Genomic DNA, 18,183 nt, shown 5'->3' with positions numbered 1-18,183 from the left:
ACTGAGAGAAGGGATTGACTTGTTCTTGGAACAGTCAAGACTCCAACATCGTTGGATTGAAGAGTATCTGTTGGGGAGTTAGGTGTAAGAAGCCTGGAAGAGCAGGAGAGGGCTAGACTATAATGTTCCAGATTTATGTTACATAGCCTCAACTGGGCCCTCACTGCTGTTCAGCAGTCAGTCCAAAAATAAATTTGAAGTGGATCTAGTCAGAACAATCACGTGGTTTTTTCCCACTTTAATTTAGCAGCATGTATATAGAAGACAAGGCAATATATAGGGGGAATGATCCAAGCCTGAGGCCTGGATGGATGTAATTAGAGACATGATAAGAGAGGTAAGGATTCTAGAGAGGAGGACAGTGTATAATTGAATTGGTTCACCAAAGGGTCAAGACAGGAATATGAAGAGAGAGTGGTTAGGGCAGGGGAGATGGCCTGGGAGAGAATTGAGATGTCAAGGGTTTGGAAGTCACTGTGCGGCTAAAGAGTAAGGTTATGTAAAGGAGAAAGGCCAATAAGATTATGGTCAGATAAGGGGATTTCAGAATTCTTAAACATAAAGGGGGGTACATTTGTAGCTGAGGGCAAGATCAGTGATATACCCATCTTTGTGTGTGACTGACACTGAGTAAAGGTGTAGCTCATGGCAGATAAGTAGGTTGAAGAACTGAGTGGTTAGGGCACTTGAGGAATATAGAATCTTTGAAAAGTATTCAGGAATGTGAACCAGAAAGCAGGCACCCTTAACCCCAAAATAAGACATGCATCTTCTAAAAAGGTGGAACCCCAAACTGAAGTTTCTTCTGGGTTTGATGACCATGGTCCCACTATTGCTAAACAAAATAAAATGATTAGGAAGTAATCCCCACATAGCCTCCACACTCAAGAACAGAGTGGAAAAAGGAAACCCAGTGTACCTTGTTTTTAAAAGTTCCACAAGAGTTTGCAGGGGTGGGGAGCCTGTAGCCTCAAAGCCCCAGTTTAGATCCTTTAAAAAAAAAAACTTTCCAGTGTTTGCCTCCCACAAGTCAATTAGAATAAAATTTTTTAATGGCAATTTCATGATGCAAAAAGAAAAGCCAATTAAAAAATTAGAACTATATGAATCTTAAGGAAAAATCACTATCTGCGGTCTCTGAAACTGCAAACGAGGGTAGCATCAAGGCAGTGACCAGCTAGAATTCAATAATCATACTTCACTTATAGGAGGTAATTCCCAGAACTGATTTTTTTCTGTTACAATTTAAGGGGACCCAGGTAAATTTTAGTATTGTTTATCTGAAATGAACCCTTCAAGTATTCAGCATGAACAGTTCTGGATGCTCTTGACAATGGTTATTGATGAGTTATTCTTTCTTAAAGTTAAGAGTCAAAGTTGAACGATTTCTGAACATAGTAGTTTATATTTTTAAAAGAAAGTGTATTAAAATTTAAAAATCTACCATGCTTATTATATTATATTGCATTATATTATTTTACATATTTCATTGAGAATGCTATATACTGTCATCATGATTATACATTCTTATGTTAACAGAAGGAAAAAATAATTCTGTATTATCTATAATAATGCTAAGAATAATTGCTGAAAGTCGAATTAGTATATCCCAGTAATTTTAAGCAAATATTTGATAGCTGTCATTATGAAAGACTTCTATGTCTGCCATATAAAAAGTTACCATAGTAAAATAGAGCAGGCACATCTCAATAAGACAAAGAGAAATAAATATCGCAATGTCAAGCACTGTGGTTGATGAAGGCTATGTTTATAACTGGTTAAAAACATCGCCTTCTCCACTGAATTTTTTTTCACCCATCTTTCTCTATGATTGCTACTGCTCCATCACTAATAGTTTTCACTAAAATGACATTTCAGTTAACTGAGAAAGACAAAACAACATAGGCATATATTTTTTAAAGACTTCCAACTCAGTTCTTAGGGACGTTTTAATGTTATTTTCATACACCCACCTGAAGAGGTCTCCAAATTTACTTCTTAAATGGCTACATGACACATAGAGGTCATAGAGGTAGGCTAAGATGCATCTTTCAGGAGAGGAACATTCTGATGGGTTAACCACATGTTTTACAACACCACACAGTCTAGAAGAGTTGTAACAAAAAAAGGGAAAAACATTTAAAAGATTAGATGGTTCAAACTGATAATCTGACCTAAGAGCCTGACATACTGGGATGAAATATAAAAACCATTTCCTAGTCTACTACTGGAAAGGCAAAATACCAAGACATTAAACTCTATATAAAAAATAAACTTGGAGAGAAGTAGGGAAATATCTAGAGCACTAAGTGAATGCATATGAAACAAGGAGAGGGTAATAAAATGGGTAAGCTCCAGTCAGAATCAAGATTTGCAATTCTGGTTAGCTATATAGGATGAGCTTTAAAATTTCATATAAGTTCCTCACAACTTTTACTTTTACTTAAAAGAGTAGTTTATCATTAAGCAATGTGGTCAGTTCCCAACAAGTTTTTTAAATTTCCTCCTTAATGTTCTTAAAAATAGTGAATTGTTAGGAGTACATTACATAACTAACGAGTCCTCTCATCATTACAGTTTGTGGTGGTGACTTTCTATGACTTCTGTAGCTGTTTGAGACTAAGTGATAAAAGTTGCTTTTTATTCGGATGAAAAGCTTATTGGAACTTAAAACTTGGTCAAACTTGTGGTCGCAGCCTGGAATCCAGCCAGACTTATATTCTATCTCTAGCAAAGGCAATATTGTGCTGGTAAAGTACGATTGTTCTCATGACCTCACTCTGCTGGTTGCCCACTTGAATGAGAAGATGGAGGTCATCTAAGAGGAGCTCCCTTGGTTTTCCTTCATTCCTCATAACCTCTCACTAGCATCACTCATTCTTTCTTTCTTCTGCCTGGTCACAGAAGAAATGGTATCTCTGTTCTTCATTAAATCTACTCCCCATGCCCCAGATTCCATTCCATCCTGCCCTGTATAGGACCTTGTTTCAGTAATTATTCTCACTTTTCTTCTATATATCATTAGGCTTTTACTTGTTGGAGGCTCATTCCCATCCTCATCATTCTAATGAAATTATATCTTTTGTTGGGAAGCAGGATATAACTTGCTTCACAAGTGGCAAACATTCCAACACAGCTCCAGAGGTACCCAGTTAAATGACAGGATAGAAATAGTTCCCCCCCAACTTCCCTGACAATCAGTCATATGAAGCACTAGGGGGACCAAACATTTTGCCATTTATTTTATTTTTCCTTTACTCCTCCTCACCCCTGCCAACTAGTATTTCTCTTCCTCTTCATGGACTGGAAAAAATACAGTTATGTTTACTAAGGGAATTTTCTTGACCCTAATCAAGGAGTCTGAAGTTAGAAAAAGGATTCACTACTCCCAGACTAACTCTTACCAAGGTCTGACTTAAAACCAACATAGAAAAAAAATGGAGGAATACAGTCTCAGAAGCAAATAAATGCCTGTCCTTGACCCCTCTTCATAAAATAATGAAGTCATTGTTAAATGACTGTTTTCTTTTTTTCTGTTTTTGGAACTAATAGTACTAAAATGTCTCAACTGGTACCCAATAGTGGCTATCCAACTTGAGTTTCGATAACTGAAATATATAAAAATTCTTTTATGTCCAATTAGGCAATTCTGAATTCTTCATGATAAATAGAGGGAGCAAGGAAGCAAATAACAGCCTTTGATGGATTGAGTCCATCACTATCCTTGAAATCAGAGGAAATCTTCTTTGATGGCATGATAGTTTATTCTGAAAGCACTTCAGATGGAGAATACGCTTCTCACTTACCCTTGTCCGTAAACCTGATAGGTCTACTACTCACAATACGGATGTCATTGTTCTTGTGAGAAGGGAATTTTGTAAGGCAATTGGTTACTAATACCTATAGATTCTGCTACTGAAAAGTAATCACTAAACACGTTTTCCAGGACTTTATACGTATAATAGGTATTATGCTTCTTACCTTCTCAATGTGTGTGTGAGAGAGAGAGAGAGAGAGAGAGAGTGTGTGTGTGTGTGTGTGTGTGTGTGTGTGGTGAAGGGAGAGAGAAAATTTGGAACTAAAAATAAAAATTTAGGCAAAAATTTAAAAAAAAAGAAAAATGCTACTATTGGGAGGAGAAGGAAGAAGAAAACATCTGATTCAGATGGTTTTCAAAAGAATGTACTTCTTTTTAAAAACTGGGAAAATTGACATATTGTTGTGGTTGGTATCCTAACTCTACTATTTAAAGGGCTCTTCAGCTGGGATATCTGTTGACCTGTACCTGAAGCCCACACAAACTACCCTTTAAGCTCTTTGAAAGGTCATCACCACTTTTTCCCACCAATTGTGCATTCTAAATAGAGACATGGCCTTTCCGGACTACGAACCCTTCGAACACTTGGGCAGTCTGGTCTGGATTCAGGATGAGGCAGGCATGGTAGCGCCTCAGCACAGCCACAATGCACACGCACAAGCCTGTAGTGTAACTTCCTGCCAAGCTGGACGACTTGAGAAGCAATTCTGCCTCAACCACACTCAACTCATTGAGCAGCTGAAATACAAAGGGACACATACTGAAGCAGCATTTAAAAAAACAAACAAACAAAACCCAAACAAGTCTATAACCAATTACTCCTAATGCCTTTACCACCTCCTCTCCTGCCTCCCCCAAGGACTCACATGCATATAGCAATCCCATGCCACAAGACAAAAAAAAAAATTTTTTTTTAACTTTAAAAACCCAAAGAATGGGTAGCAGAGAAGAGTGAGACTGCTTTGTTGTTTTTAAAATCTTCTCTGTCAAGGTCTTTATTTTGTCTAGACATTGTGTTGCATAACACCAGGAAGTATTGATGACTGAAATAGTAGCTGAAAGTTGAGAGTAACCTTGCAGATCTGTCTCGTATATTGAGATAATCACAATACTCTTTAGAACATAGATTTTACTTCCTCTTGAAACTTAATACTTTACTAGAAATTGTAAAGAAAACTGGGCCTGTGAACCTCTCTCTAGAAGCATAAATTTTTAATGAGTGTCCTACAAAAACATTGGGCTAATTTTAAATAATGGTTTTGTTTTAACCTAAAAAAATGTTTTGTCACAAATCAAATAAAATACCATGTCCATGATTAAAAGACAGTCATTTCTCAACTGGAATCAATCTGGACTATTCTTGCACTATCACACATAACTTTTTAAAAAGAAACAAGTGAAGGTATATCTAATGAACCACCACTATGTATATATTACTGTAGTGATAGAAAAGCACAGGGTTTGGAGTCCAAAGTCTAAGGACCAAGCCTCAAGGTCTACCACTTATTAGCTAACCTTAGGGAAAATTCATTTATCTTCCCAGAGTTTTATTTATTTCTTTTCAAAAACTGGGATAATCATAGCTGCTCTAAGTATGTCATAAGACTGGGATGAGGATTAAAATAAGATTCCAATTCAAAAACCATTTATTGAGTGTCTACTATTTGTAAGGAACTGTGCCAGAAGCTAATAACTAGTGCTTGACAAACATGAAGATCTTATCAAACGCTTACTTACTGGTTCTACTGGGGTTAAAGGATATGCAAATGTTTTTGGAGCTATAAAGTGCTACATGAAATGAAATAATTGAATGCAAAGCCCATCATTACTCAGTACACAATTAAATCAGTACACAAAGGAGAACTATATTAGATTAAGAATAATAATGATATTAATAAAAACTTATTATATCTAACATTTATATAGCAAAATACTTTAGAAATATTATCTCATTTTATCCTCAAAATGATCCTTAGAAATTTTACAAAGGAAGAAACTGAGGCAAGAATAAAGGTCAAGCAACTTGCAGAGGGTCACATAGCTAGTAAATGTCTGAGGTTGGTCTTCCTGATTCTAGGACAAGTTCTCTATCCACTTTGCCACCTAGCTGGCAATAAATAGAAGCCTACTCTAAGTTGAGAAATTATCTAAGTTTAGTAGGCTTTCTTCTCTCCCAAATAAATATGAAAATTTATGGAAAATGCCTTGCAAGTTTTTGTCATTATCATTAGACTGATTTCTTTGGTACCTGTATCGCAAAGTCAATAAGCCCGTTGATGTTCAAGGCTGGTTCCATAAGATCAAAGATAAGTTGAATGTGATGTGCCAAAGGAAGATGGTAAGATGTTCCTGAAGCGAAGCTGGTTATCTGTTCTAGTACATTGCTAGAGATCTGGTAAAACAAAAATGTATTATTAGTTTTCACTGAAAAAATATATTCAGAATAACGTAGAAGAAACCTGCATTTATATAGGACATTAGTTAAGAGAACATAACGATTAACTCCCAAACAGAACAAAATACTATAAACTCAAACCCTACTTAGTTTTCAAAACTTATATCAAATTTTACTCGGTAGACCAAAGCTGGGAGGAAGAAAGCTGATGTCTTTAAACACCATGAGTTGGGTATCAAATGTCATACTGAGGCACGTCATTATGCAATTCATTCAGGATTTTGTTTAGTTTGTAAATAGCTACTACTCATTGGTTGCAACATGATAACAGAATCTAACTACATGATTAGTTTAGTTATCTTTTAAATGTTCCTACAGTACAATCAGAAGCTAAAGACTTTTCATTATGAAAACTATACATAAGCACGCTTCCAAAGAAACATATTTGAAAGAAATACAAACGAAAGTATCGAGCAGAGATTATACCAAATTCTACTGATATATATATATATGTATAAAACACTAAAGACTATATATCTTTTCTAAACAAATCTGAAAGTTGTCTAATAGACCTAGAAAACACAAGTTGATCACAACAGATGTGTTAAGGTAGGAGAAACAGCATCAAACTGAACTCATTGGTAGGTACCTGAGATGTGACTTGATGTTGGTCAAAATACGACAGGAGTTGTAGTTTTGTGAATACGGTCTCCAGCGTCGGAAAGGTCTCTTGTTTGCTTTTCCTGGCTTTTTGTCCTTCATCCTCAACTTAATAAATAAAATAAAATGATAGTTTGGTCACTCTGAATTTAATGGAGGCTGAAGAGCAGTGCTATAATAGAGTACCAATGTCTTTGAACATATCTATAAGCTACATTTCTATGGTGCAATGTCTGGTTTGTATTTTTCCTTGAAGATTCAACTATAGAAAAGAAACAGCTTCTATGCTTTATTGCTTTATGAGGAACAGTAGCGTATGAAATCAGAACATAAATGATACAGAGACATGGGAGAACAAAACCTGAGACAGAAAGCATTGTCTACAGCAAAGTTCTCCAACTTTTTGGTCTCAGGACCTCTTCATGCTATTAAAAACTACTGAAGAAGGACCCCTCCAAAGAGCTTTTTGCTTATTTACCATATTAGTTAGTTTTGACCTTGTATAACCACCAAAAGAGTCCTGGTGAGCCCTGGGAGCTCCTAAAAATCACACTTTGATAACCAATGTTCTACAGTATGAGAAATTAGAGGAACACAATGAAAGGACAAAACTAAAAATATAAGTGGAAAATTAGACTAGACTTTTAAAGACTCTCCTAAAACATGGATTCTGTAATTAGAAATATTCAACAAATTTGAGAAGTTATCTAAGCCTCAGTTTGAATGAGAGGATTGAACTAATAGGCTTTTAAGGTCCTTCAAAACACCAAACTAGTATTCTATGACCATAAATGGGAGTTTTAATTTCATTAATTAAGGAAGAATTCTATTCTAGAGATTCATTAACTTAAAAAAATTTAAGAATAATATCAGATACTAGGAAAGAAGTTGGCTAGAGTGAATCCTAAAATATATAAAAGTTCAATAGTCCAAGGAATGGTTTTATTAGTCCCTTAGTCCATTTCCACTATAAATCACCATAGGTCCCAAAACTAGGACCAATTATTGTCTATTGCATAACTTGCTGCCTCCAGGGGTGGGGAACCTGCAGCCTCACAGCCACATGTGGCCCTCTAGGTCCTCAAGCACAGCCCTCTGACTGAATCCAAACTTCAGAGAACAAATGTCCTTAATAAAAGGATTTGTTCTGTAAAACTTGGACTCAGTCAAAAGGTTGCACCCAAGGACCTAGACGGCTGCAGGTTTCCCACCCCTGGCTAGCTTTTCAACAAAGGTGTATCAGAAGGGAAGAGATCACAGACTAAGAGCTGGAAGGGACCTCTGGGATCAGATATAAAGTTCTCTGCTTTTCATTCAAAGCAGTTTATAATATGATTCTTACTACCTCTACAGTTCTCCTTATACCCTACTACCATGTAGAATAATAACTAGATAGTCTTCAAAATTATGACACTAGCCTTCTTGCTGTTCCACAAACGAGACACTCCATCTCCAGATTCCAAGCATTTTCAATGACCATGCCCGATTCCAGGAAGAGTCTCCCTCCTCACTTTCACCTCTGGTTTCCCTGGCTACCTTCATGTTCCAATTAAAGTCCCACCTTTTATGAGACTTTCCTCCTTAAAGCTAGTGCTTTCCCTGTGAGATTAAACACAATGTATCCTGTATATATCTTGTTTGTACATCGTTGCTTTCATGGTATCTCTCTCATTAGACTGTGAGCTATTTTTTTACCTTTTTTTTCCCCTAGCACTTAGTACCATGCTTAGAACATGGTAGGCACTTAACTGACCTTTATGGACTGCCCTCCCCCAGGTCAGACAGCCAGAAAGCATCAAACATGGAATTTGAACCCAGGTCATCTGACTAAGGAATCTGAGCACTCTAAAGACTGAATGTAGGTCAGGGAAAAGAATTCTTAAGGTCATAAAATATGTTCTTATATGTGAATTTCTTTAAATTTGTTTTGACTGATATCTATTGCCTATATTTCCCTCTATATCTCTTCCCCTTATCCCACCCAGTGAAACATCTCAAAGAGTTCTGAAAAAGAAAAAGAGGAAAAAAAATTTTTTTTAAAAATTTGACAGATACTTCTGTTTCCCTAACTGCTTACATGAAGTTGTAAACAGCTTATGGGCCCTAGGCAAATCAATCTGTTTGGGTTTCACTGAATGTCTGAAATTCACAAGCAAATATATGGTCAGGTGTATCTGTACCCTCAAATGTAAGGGAAATACTTGCTTCCTCAATTTTTAAAGTATAAGGAAAGCAATTTAAAATGTTCTTTGGTGACTTCTTACAGTTTCTGATAATGCTCAGTGACAGATGAAAAGCTACAGCTAACCTAATTTCTGACCCTAATTAAACTAATTTCCTTTCTGTCCTGTGGAAGAGAAGGGGGCTGGGAAGAGACAGAAAGGTAGATCAATTGTTTTATTGCAAAAATGAGTCTTCCTTATAACTAGCCAAGTAACTCTGGCAAAATGATATTGGAATATTCCAATTTTTTGACTTTTTACCTCAAATGAGCCATGTTACCATAAAATTAGAAAATTCAAGGAAAATAATTCCTTAGATAGCTGTGAGAAAAGCTCCAACATCCTCAGAGTTTCTTGATACTCCAACAATGACAATATTCTACTCTACCAGATGGGCAAAATGGATGCCCCTTCTCAAGACACTGAACAAATACTAAAGATGGAAAATCAAAGGCCTAAGGATATGGTCAGCCAGCAAGACAGCTCAGAGACAGAAAAGGGAATAAGGAGAGACTCTTGGGGGTAAGGGAGGATGATGAGCCAGCAATCGAGGGGATTTGAAATTTTCTCAGAAGACATGAGGTGCTGATGGGGTGCTTGGGTGCATGTGCTTGGACCCCAATTCTAAAATCACATTTCTCTCTAAAATTCACATTTTTCCCTAGCCTTAAAACACTTATCCCAGGCAATTTCTCCCCAGCCCAAGGGCACAGCCTGCCTGAGCAACGACTGTTATCTCCCTTCTTGCTATAGTAGCCAGTTGACCTGTAGAATTTGTTACTCTGAACCAGCTGTGTACTCACTGAACTGGCTGTATACTGAGTCATAACGACATTTGCCACTCACTGACCAATTGTATACTCCCTCACATTATCTTATCTAACAAGACACTGATGAAAGAAGCCTGATTTTCCCTGGTCAGCCCTAACCATCAGTTGAATTACTGACTTTTCAGGCCTAAAACCAAACCTGTAGCTGCTCCCTCCCCCTTTCCCCCAAGCTATTTCCTGCTGAATTCTTGGTAAAACATCTGCAAAGTAGATACCAAAAGTACATGTTCCTTTAAGAACTAACTAGTCCTTAATCACTCCCTAATCTTACCCTGAATCACCTAGTTAGCATATTTAGCTCATGTTTTACCATAGAATGTCCTATATAAACTTTACCTGTACCCCTCTAAGGTTGTAGGTTCCCTAAGAACTCTTGCCCACTGAAAAGTGTAATAAATCTTTACCTTGACCTCAAGAATGCTTGAGTCCATGAATTCATTCCAGGTGACCTGCCTCTGGTACTCTGGTCTTTGTGGGAGTCCCCCCCCTTCAAACCCCCATCAGTCTCAGGTTAGAAGCATGACAATACTAGCTTATGTGAAAGGAAGTTTAGTGTGGCAGGAGTTTGTGGAGGGAGGGGAGGCAGGATGGAAGGTATATAAGGAGGCCATCTAGGTGGTAGGATGGGGGACTATAGTAGTAGAGCAAGCCTGACGGGAGAAGCTGTGGAGTTGGAGGACATTGGCCAAGGGACTGGGAATAAAGAGCAGTCTTTGTTTTATCTCCATCTCCATACTCCCAATCCCAGTATCCTACTGGTCAATGCCCAGGCCAAAGTTCAGTGGGGGTTGAATTACAAGTGGGGGGTGGAATGGAGGGTGGGCATACAGAGAAGGGGATGAGGGAGGCTTCCAAATACAAAGTCAGTACTGGGAAGAACTCTGGAAAAGATGAAGAATAAGGGGGCAAAGGAGAAGCCCTGTGGCCAGCTCCATGCAAGCTTGTAAAGAGGAGACTGGGAGCCATTGTTCTCTTACTGCAAGCTGTAAGTAAGCATCAGGATGCCTCAGTCAATTGACAAGAATTTTTTAAACATTGACTTTCTCCTAGGCACTGTGCTAGATGATAGGAGACACAAACATCCAAACAAACTAGTCTCTACCCTCAAAAAAACATATTCACTGTATATTTTTGAGCTCACACCACCACTGTATTTATTATCTCAATTATATGTTTGTTTATGTATTTGTATGTACATATATACATATTTGTATATGTATATATACATAAATTGTATGTGTGTATACAAGGCTATACCAATAATTTATATGACTTATAAAACTTACATCAAGTAAACATTTTAAAAGGATGAGATAATGATGAAATAATATTTAATGCTAAAGTCAGGACACCACTCTCCTGGTTCTTCATATATGACTGATCCTTCTCAGTCTTCTTTACTGGATCCTCATCCAGATTATACCCACTAACCATAGGTATCCCTCAGGGCTCTGTCTTAGGCCCTGTTCTTGTTTCCTTCTATACTACTTCACCTGGTGAACTCATCAGCTGTTAGAGATTTAATGACCATCTTTATGCAGAAGATTCTGAAATCTACTTTTCCTGCTCTAACCTCTCTGCTGACCTTCCAATCTTCTCCAACTGCCTTTCAGGCATATCAAACTGGATGTCTACTACACATCTTCCACTCAATATCTTCAAACAGAGCTCATCTTTCCCCCTAAATCCTTCCTTTCCCTACTTTCCTCTATAGAGGACAACATCATCCTCCCAGTCCCTCAGGCTCACAGTCTGGGAGTTATCCTGGATTCCTGACTATCTCACTCACCATATCCAATCTGTTGGCAACAGTTGCTGATTCATCTTTGCAACAATTCTCAAATATTCCCCCTTCTCTCTTTTAAAATTGTCATCACTCTGGTGCAGGTCCTCAACACCTCACATCTTGACTATTTTAATATCCTGCTAGTGGGTCTGCTTAGGTCAAGTCTCTCTTCATACCAATCTATCCTGCATTCATCCACTAAAGTGATTTTCCTAAAGCACACATATGATCCTGTCACCCCCCCTACTCAGTAAATTCCAGTGGCTCCTTATCGCTTCAAAGAGCAAATACAACATGCTCTGTTGGACCTTCTAAGCCCTCCATAACCTAATCCCCTCCTAGTTTTCCAGTCTTCTTACACCTTACTCCTCAACACATACTCTTTCGTCCAGTGACAATGACCTCCTGGCTGTTCCGCAAACAAAGCACTCTATCTCTCAGGTCTGGGCATTTTCTCTGGTTGCCCCCCATGCCTGGAACATTTTCTCTCATATTGGTTTACTGGCTTCCTTTAAGTCCCAACTAAAATCCCACTTTCAGGAAGCCTTCTCTAACCCCTCTTAATTCTAGTCTATTAATTATTTCCTATTTACTCTGTATATAGCTCATTTATACAAAATTGTTGATGATCTTCCCCATGATATTGTGAGTTCCCTGAGGGTAGTGACTGTCTTTTGCCTCTTTTTGTTTCTCCAGCACTTTGCTCAGTGTTTGGTAAATAGTATGTGTTTAATAAATGTCTTAATGATGGACTGGCCCAAATCAAGATTATTGGACTTTACTGAATAGGGAAGTGGTACAGGTAGATCTGTCCCTTAAGACCACCATTTCGGCAGCTAAGTGAGAAGAGACTAGAGGCCAATTCAAAGGTTACTGAAGTAGTGTAGGCACAAAATCATGATGGTCTGAACTAGGATGCTGGCTGTGTGAATGGAAGAGAGCAGATGTAAAAGATGGGGGAAGTAGAACCAATCACTAGTACATTTGCCATGGACAATGTCCTTATGACATATTGCAGAGGGGGAAGTGACAAAATATAGCAGAATACTGGATATGCAGGGTAAGGAATACTGAAGATCTGGAGAAGACAAGGTGGAACTTGGGTGAATGCAATGGAAGGGGCTCTGGTCAGAAGAGAGATGGGTTTGGTAGTGAAGACACTATAATAAGAATGGCAAGCCCGAGCACAATTTATCTATCCTTGTTCTAAATATTCCTCCCAAAGGAGTGATGCATAGACACTAGGTAATGGGTGGGTATATTAATATGGCATGTCAAATCTCAAATCAAGAGTGATTTGGGAGGAGTCTCTGATGGACAGGTTCTGCTTTAAGCATAAGCATAACCTGGTGGAGAGGTTCTTAAATAATTATCCTTTATGGATTGAAACTGTGAAGGTCAGTGGGTGTCTTAGAGATGCTTTCAACTCTATTCCTCTGAAGCCCAATGTGTAAGACAAGCATTGTTTTCATAGGTTTCATAGCATTTATATATGCTCACTCTTTCGCTGTCTTCTTAATGACATCACTGTCTGGGTTCTTATTTATAACCAAACCATGTTTTAGCCATGAGTGCATCAGAGAAATGATTCCACCCTAAAATGCCACCTGCTCATGAATGTTTGAATTTCATTGAGAAAATTCAGCCTGGGAACTGTGGTCACAAGAAGGAAAATGATATTTGTGTTGAACTGCAGAGCCACCAGGGAACGAATACGATCCCCACCTAAACCAGAATTCCCAGCTGAATATGCAGAACATAGGCCATTTGGCTTCCATGTAAAGACCTCTACTGAAGGGGAACCCCTTCTCGGATCAGTTCATTCCATCATTCCATTGCAGGAGGGCTCTCGTTATAAGGAGGTTTTTCCTTTAAATTGACTCTCTTCCACCCAACAAGTCTAAATTGACCTAAAGTTTCACCCATTGCGAAATTCATATTGACAAGTAATTAATTATCTACTATGTTCTGGGCAAGAGCCAATGGAGATACCAAAAAAAAAATCAAATGCTCTTTGCCCTCAAGAAATTTATATTTTACTGGGGGCAAGTGGCAACATATTAAAAAGATAAATACGTACATATCAAGCTAATTCGGGGGGCGGGGGGCGTGAATCGCACTCACAGCTACTCTTGGCTCTATCCATTGGAGGTCAGCTATATCAAAATTAAATCTCTATATGATGGTGCTTGAGATATCCAAGATATCTAGGTGGTACACTTGACGATCCTTCCTAGCTATGTGACTCTGGTCAAGCCATTTAACCTCTGTTAGCCTTGGAGGCAGCCAGGTGGCTCAATGGATAGAGTGCTAGGCCTGGAGTCAGAAAGACCTGAATTTAAATCTGGCCTCAAGACACATACTAGCTATATGACCCTGGGCAAGTCCCTTAACCTCTGTTTGATTCAGTGCCCTCAACTGTAGAATGGGGATGATGATAATAGCACCTAGCTCCCAGGGCTGTTGTAAGAATGTGACAAGTGTAAAATGCTTAGCACAGTGTGTGCCACATGATGAACACTATGTTAATCATTACTGTAGTTATTTCCAGAACATGACTCTGTCATCCACCCTCTGGGTATCTCTCCCTGTTCTGTGCTCCATCTACCTCACTCACTCAATACAAGCCCAACTGTGAGTCTCTGGGGCACTGGAGCCAATCAGAAAAACAAGAACCATGGTACGCTTGTTCTATAATATAACATTGACAAAATCACCCCAGTTGTTTAAGAGAACAAAAATTGTAACTAAAGCATGTAGTCATGGTTCTTTAAAAGCAAAGAAACCAACACAAAAACTCCCCTATTCTAAATTATTCAAGGTCCTAGTAAAGACCCAAGATTCCAGTGGCACCTGGAAATATGTGAGCACAAGCATGTATGTGTGCATGCATATGCATGCATATTACGTATGTATGTGTAATACACACATGTACACACATACCAATATGCATTTACATATATAGATACACATGTACACACATGTGTGTATAACCCTAACCCAACCATATATGTATGTATGTGTGTGTAGATACAAACAGTATATATGTACACATGTGTACATACACACAAGACTAAACTTTGTTAGAAAAACAAAGACAAAAACACCTGCAAATGGCCCTTCCCTGAATGTGGCTTTTCAACAAGCCAAGGACTACCTTTAAATGCTAAGGGCAGAGGAACACAGCATATAATGTCAGGTTTCTTTTTTGTACGCTGATCGGTTTTTGCTGATTTCCTTTTTGTTTCTTCCGCTCTTCTTTTTGTTTGTTTTAATTCTTTGGTATAAAGGAGAGCTCTCTAGAAGGAGAGGAGGAGAAGGATGCAGGGGAAATCTAGACCATATAAAAATAAACGAACAATAAACAGCTATTTTTTAAAAAAAATTTTAAAAGCACAATAATTTTGGAGAACAAATCTCTATGACTGTAATTTAGGATGTAAGCTCCCTGTGGGCAGGCAGGGGTCGTCTGGCTGTTTGAGTTTGTATCCCCAGCCCTTGGCCCAGACAGTAAGCCTTTAAGAAGACAAGCTTTACCACTCTACCTTGACCTGCTCATTTGTTAACAGCTGGGATGAGAACTGGCCAAGGCTGTGTTCAGAACACTGTAGCATAGTCTAAGGTCATCTTACCCCCACATTCTGGCGGACTCTTCTTGTTGAGGATTTTCAGGATATCTCTGGTAATCTTCTTTAGTTGATGTCTCGCCTCGTCTCGCTCTTTCCCAACCCCATACAGAAGAATTGTCCGCTGGTTACATTCGTGACTTGAAGATTCATCCTGTTAATGAGAGCATATGTTGGGAAACTGTTGTGTATGGAGTGGGTGTGGATAGAAGCCACAACATTGCATGCACTAAGGGTAGCATCTTCAGGCTACCATTATGGAAACCTGTGGTGCTGCATTTCCCCCACCAATCCCTGCTCACTCATCCCAGTCTCCATTTTCAACAGCCTTGTTGCTCTAATAAAAAACTAGCAGATACACTGACTTTTTGGATCCAGGCATTTAATGATGTGTGCCCAGGTGTCCTGTACAAGCTTCTTTCTGATTATGGAAATTACATTCTGGCAAAATATGGCATTATCTTCACATTGACTAATAGAAACTGCCCAGTACTAATTTTATAAGGTAAATAGTAATTATGAGAACCCATTTTCCTTTATAGAGCAATAACTAAGATTGTATTCTTAAATAAATATAGAGCACCGTTATAACTAGCAATTCTGTCATCCAAGGCAGACATCCAGGACAAACAGTAAGAAAAGCACTATCATTGTTTTTTAAGGCAAATCTAGATACTCAATAGATAGCAAGATTCTGAAACAACTCTCTAAAAAAGGAGACCAGAACCCCTGGACACTAAGGCCTGGGCCATGGAAGCAGAGGCAGGCCAGGATGGGGAGAAGCTCACCCAGGGTATAACCCACCTGGGGAATGATGCTTCCTGTCAATTTATTTTAATTATTTTTTTTTTTTTTTGCTAAATCAGTTATTTCTATCTGCTAAAGCAACCAGTGACCCCACCCCTGTTATGGCTCAGATACTTATTGAGATTACTGGGGTTTTTTCTTTTTAAATTTAACAAAAAGGCACTTGTGAGACACTATACAACATACAATAAAATGTTTTACAGTTTATAAAGACCTTCCCTTACATTAACACAGTCAGGCCAATAGTGTTACAAAGATTCCTGGATAAGTGAAATTTCTTTTTCAGAGTCTACAGGTACCAAGCACAGGAACCTGGAATCAAATTGAGATCCTCTGGGGCTGACTCCAGCTTCAGGGTTCCTTCCACCAGATAGACCATGATGCCTTTCTCTCTACGGCAAAATGATGTGTGGTACTACTGAAGCAGCCCTATACTGAGATTCATGAGACCTAGTTTCTAGTATGTTCACAACAACAGAATGCTAAAATCTACAACGATAAAACAGATTATCTAGAAATGAAAAACTTATTCTAATACACAAACCAATGAACCCACTAATATTCCATTACATTCATGACTACGATTTAATGCTGCTGAGTCATTTTTCAGTCATGTCCAACTCTTCATGACTCCATTTGGGGTTTTCTTGCCCAAGATATTGGAGTGACTTGCCATTTCTTTCTCTAGTTTTTTTTTAAAATAGGAAACGGAGGCAAACAGGATTAGGTGACTTGCCCAGGGTCACACAGCTAGTAAGTGTCTGAGGCCAGATTTGAACTCAGAAGGATGAGTCTTTCTGACTCCAGGTCCAAGGGTCTATCCAGTGCACCACACAACTTGTTTAGCCATTCCCTAATCAAGGGGCATCTACACTGAGTTTTGCTACTATATTATATCATCCTCAGAGAATATAGAGTTGCAAACAACTGATCACATAATTAAAAAAAAACAATTATAAGCCTGATAACAAAATAAGTCAAAGGTCGAGTCTAAATATTGATTTTAATGTAAGACTTTTCATTTCTTATCTATTAGAAAATTACTATTCATTTGATATTTTTCAAATTTATATATATACACACCCTTACATCATATATATGTGTTTGAGTCTATGTGCTTGTTTTTATGTTACCTCCATTTCCAAATGTGCCCTCCCTAAAATTTCCAGCCAGGAAATCACCCTTAGAAAAAAACAAGAGAGAAAGCAGCAAAACATCAACCTGATCTGACAGTATAATACTGTTTACCTCCCTTTAGTCTACCACCTCAGCAAATAAGGAGAGGAGGTGCTTTTTTCCTTTCTTTAAGAATGGATGGATATCTTTATTTTTAAAAGAAAATTCTGTGATTCCATGATATTTGGGATTGTTTTTTACCAAAAGGCAAATTCCTTGATTCTTGAGCTAATTTTCTTAGCCTCCAAAGAAGAGAAATTGCTTCAAATGAAGAAAACGGACAACGCTCCACTGATACCCCAAGTCAGGGTACACCATCAAAAGAAGAAGAATAAGGAATGCTGCATTTAAAGACTTCCACCATGAACTGCTCCCTTAAGACAGGAAGGCACAAGCAGAGCTCTTAATCTGAATTTAGTAATTCAATAATGCAAATCTATTCTTCTCAGAATTCTTGTGGCTTCTGGTTTACTGAGGGGCATAAATGGTTTATTGAATGTAAATGATCAGTTTATATGAGGAAAGCATAGATACAAATATATGTTCTCTAAAGACCTCTTCCCAATCAATTATTTTGGCAATCCAAAGACATTTTCATAGCCACAATGCTATGAATGATCAACTAATTAGCTAAATTCATATCCCAAACTCTATACCTACTACTCTTCAGACCATGGGAAATCAAATCATGGCCTTACTCCTGGTACTTAAAGAAGGTAGAATTGATGCTAGCTCATTCATAAGTAATACTTTGGTACTCCCTCTTCACAAATACGTGAAATCATAGTTGGAAGATTCCTTAGAGACCATCTGGTTCAACCCATACTTGCAACAGCTCTAATTTAAATGGAAAAAAGTTCCTTA

The 18,183-nt window shown here is 38.1% G+C and overlaps 2 protein-coding genes across 18 annotated transcripts in view; one reads left to right on the top strand and one right to left on the bottom strand.

Annotated features, from left to right (window-relative positions):
* Positions 1-18,183, bottom strand: part of MED12L (mediator complex subunit 12L) — a 603,739-nt gene that overhangs the window by 73,458 nt on the left and 512,098 nt on the right. For all 16 annotated transcript variants that reach the window (XM_072618312.1, XM_072618310.1, XM_072618325.1 and 13 more), the window contains 5 exons: positions 15,343-15,490; positions 6,862-6,980; positions 6,066-6,209; positions 4,392-4,555; positions 1,974-2,105 (listed from right to left, as the gene is read on the bottom strand). In XM_072618312.1, coding sequence (XP_072474413.1) covers positions 1,974-2,105; positions 4,392-4,555; positions 6,066-6,209; positions 6,862-6,980; positions 15,343-15,490 — 707 coding nt within the window. The remainder of the gene's footprint in view (positions 1-1,973; positions 2,106-4,391; positions 4,556-6,065; positions 6,210-6,861; positions 6,981-15,342; positions 15,491-18,183) is intronic.
* Positions 1-18,183, top strand: part of P2RY12 (purinergic receptor P2Y12) — a 62,808-nt gene that overhangs the window by 32,434 nt on the left and 12,191 nt on the right. The gene's annotated exons all lie outside the window — the stretch shown is intronic.

The sequence above is a fragment of the Notamacropus eugenii genome, chromosome 6 (assembly GCF_028372415.1).
Source record: "Notamacropus eugenii isolate mMacEug1 chromosome 6, mMacEug1.pri_v2, whole genome shotgun sequence".
Lineage (NCBI taxonomy): Eukaryota > Metazoa > Chordata > Mammalia > Diprotodontia > Macropodidae > Notamacropus > Notamacropus eugenii.
Note: the sequence above shows the minus strand (reverse complement) of the source record. Positions and strands in the feature narration are given on the sequence as shown.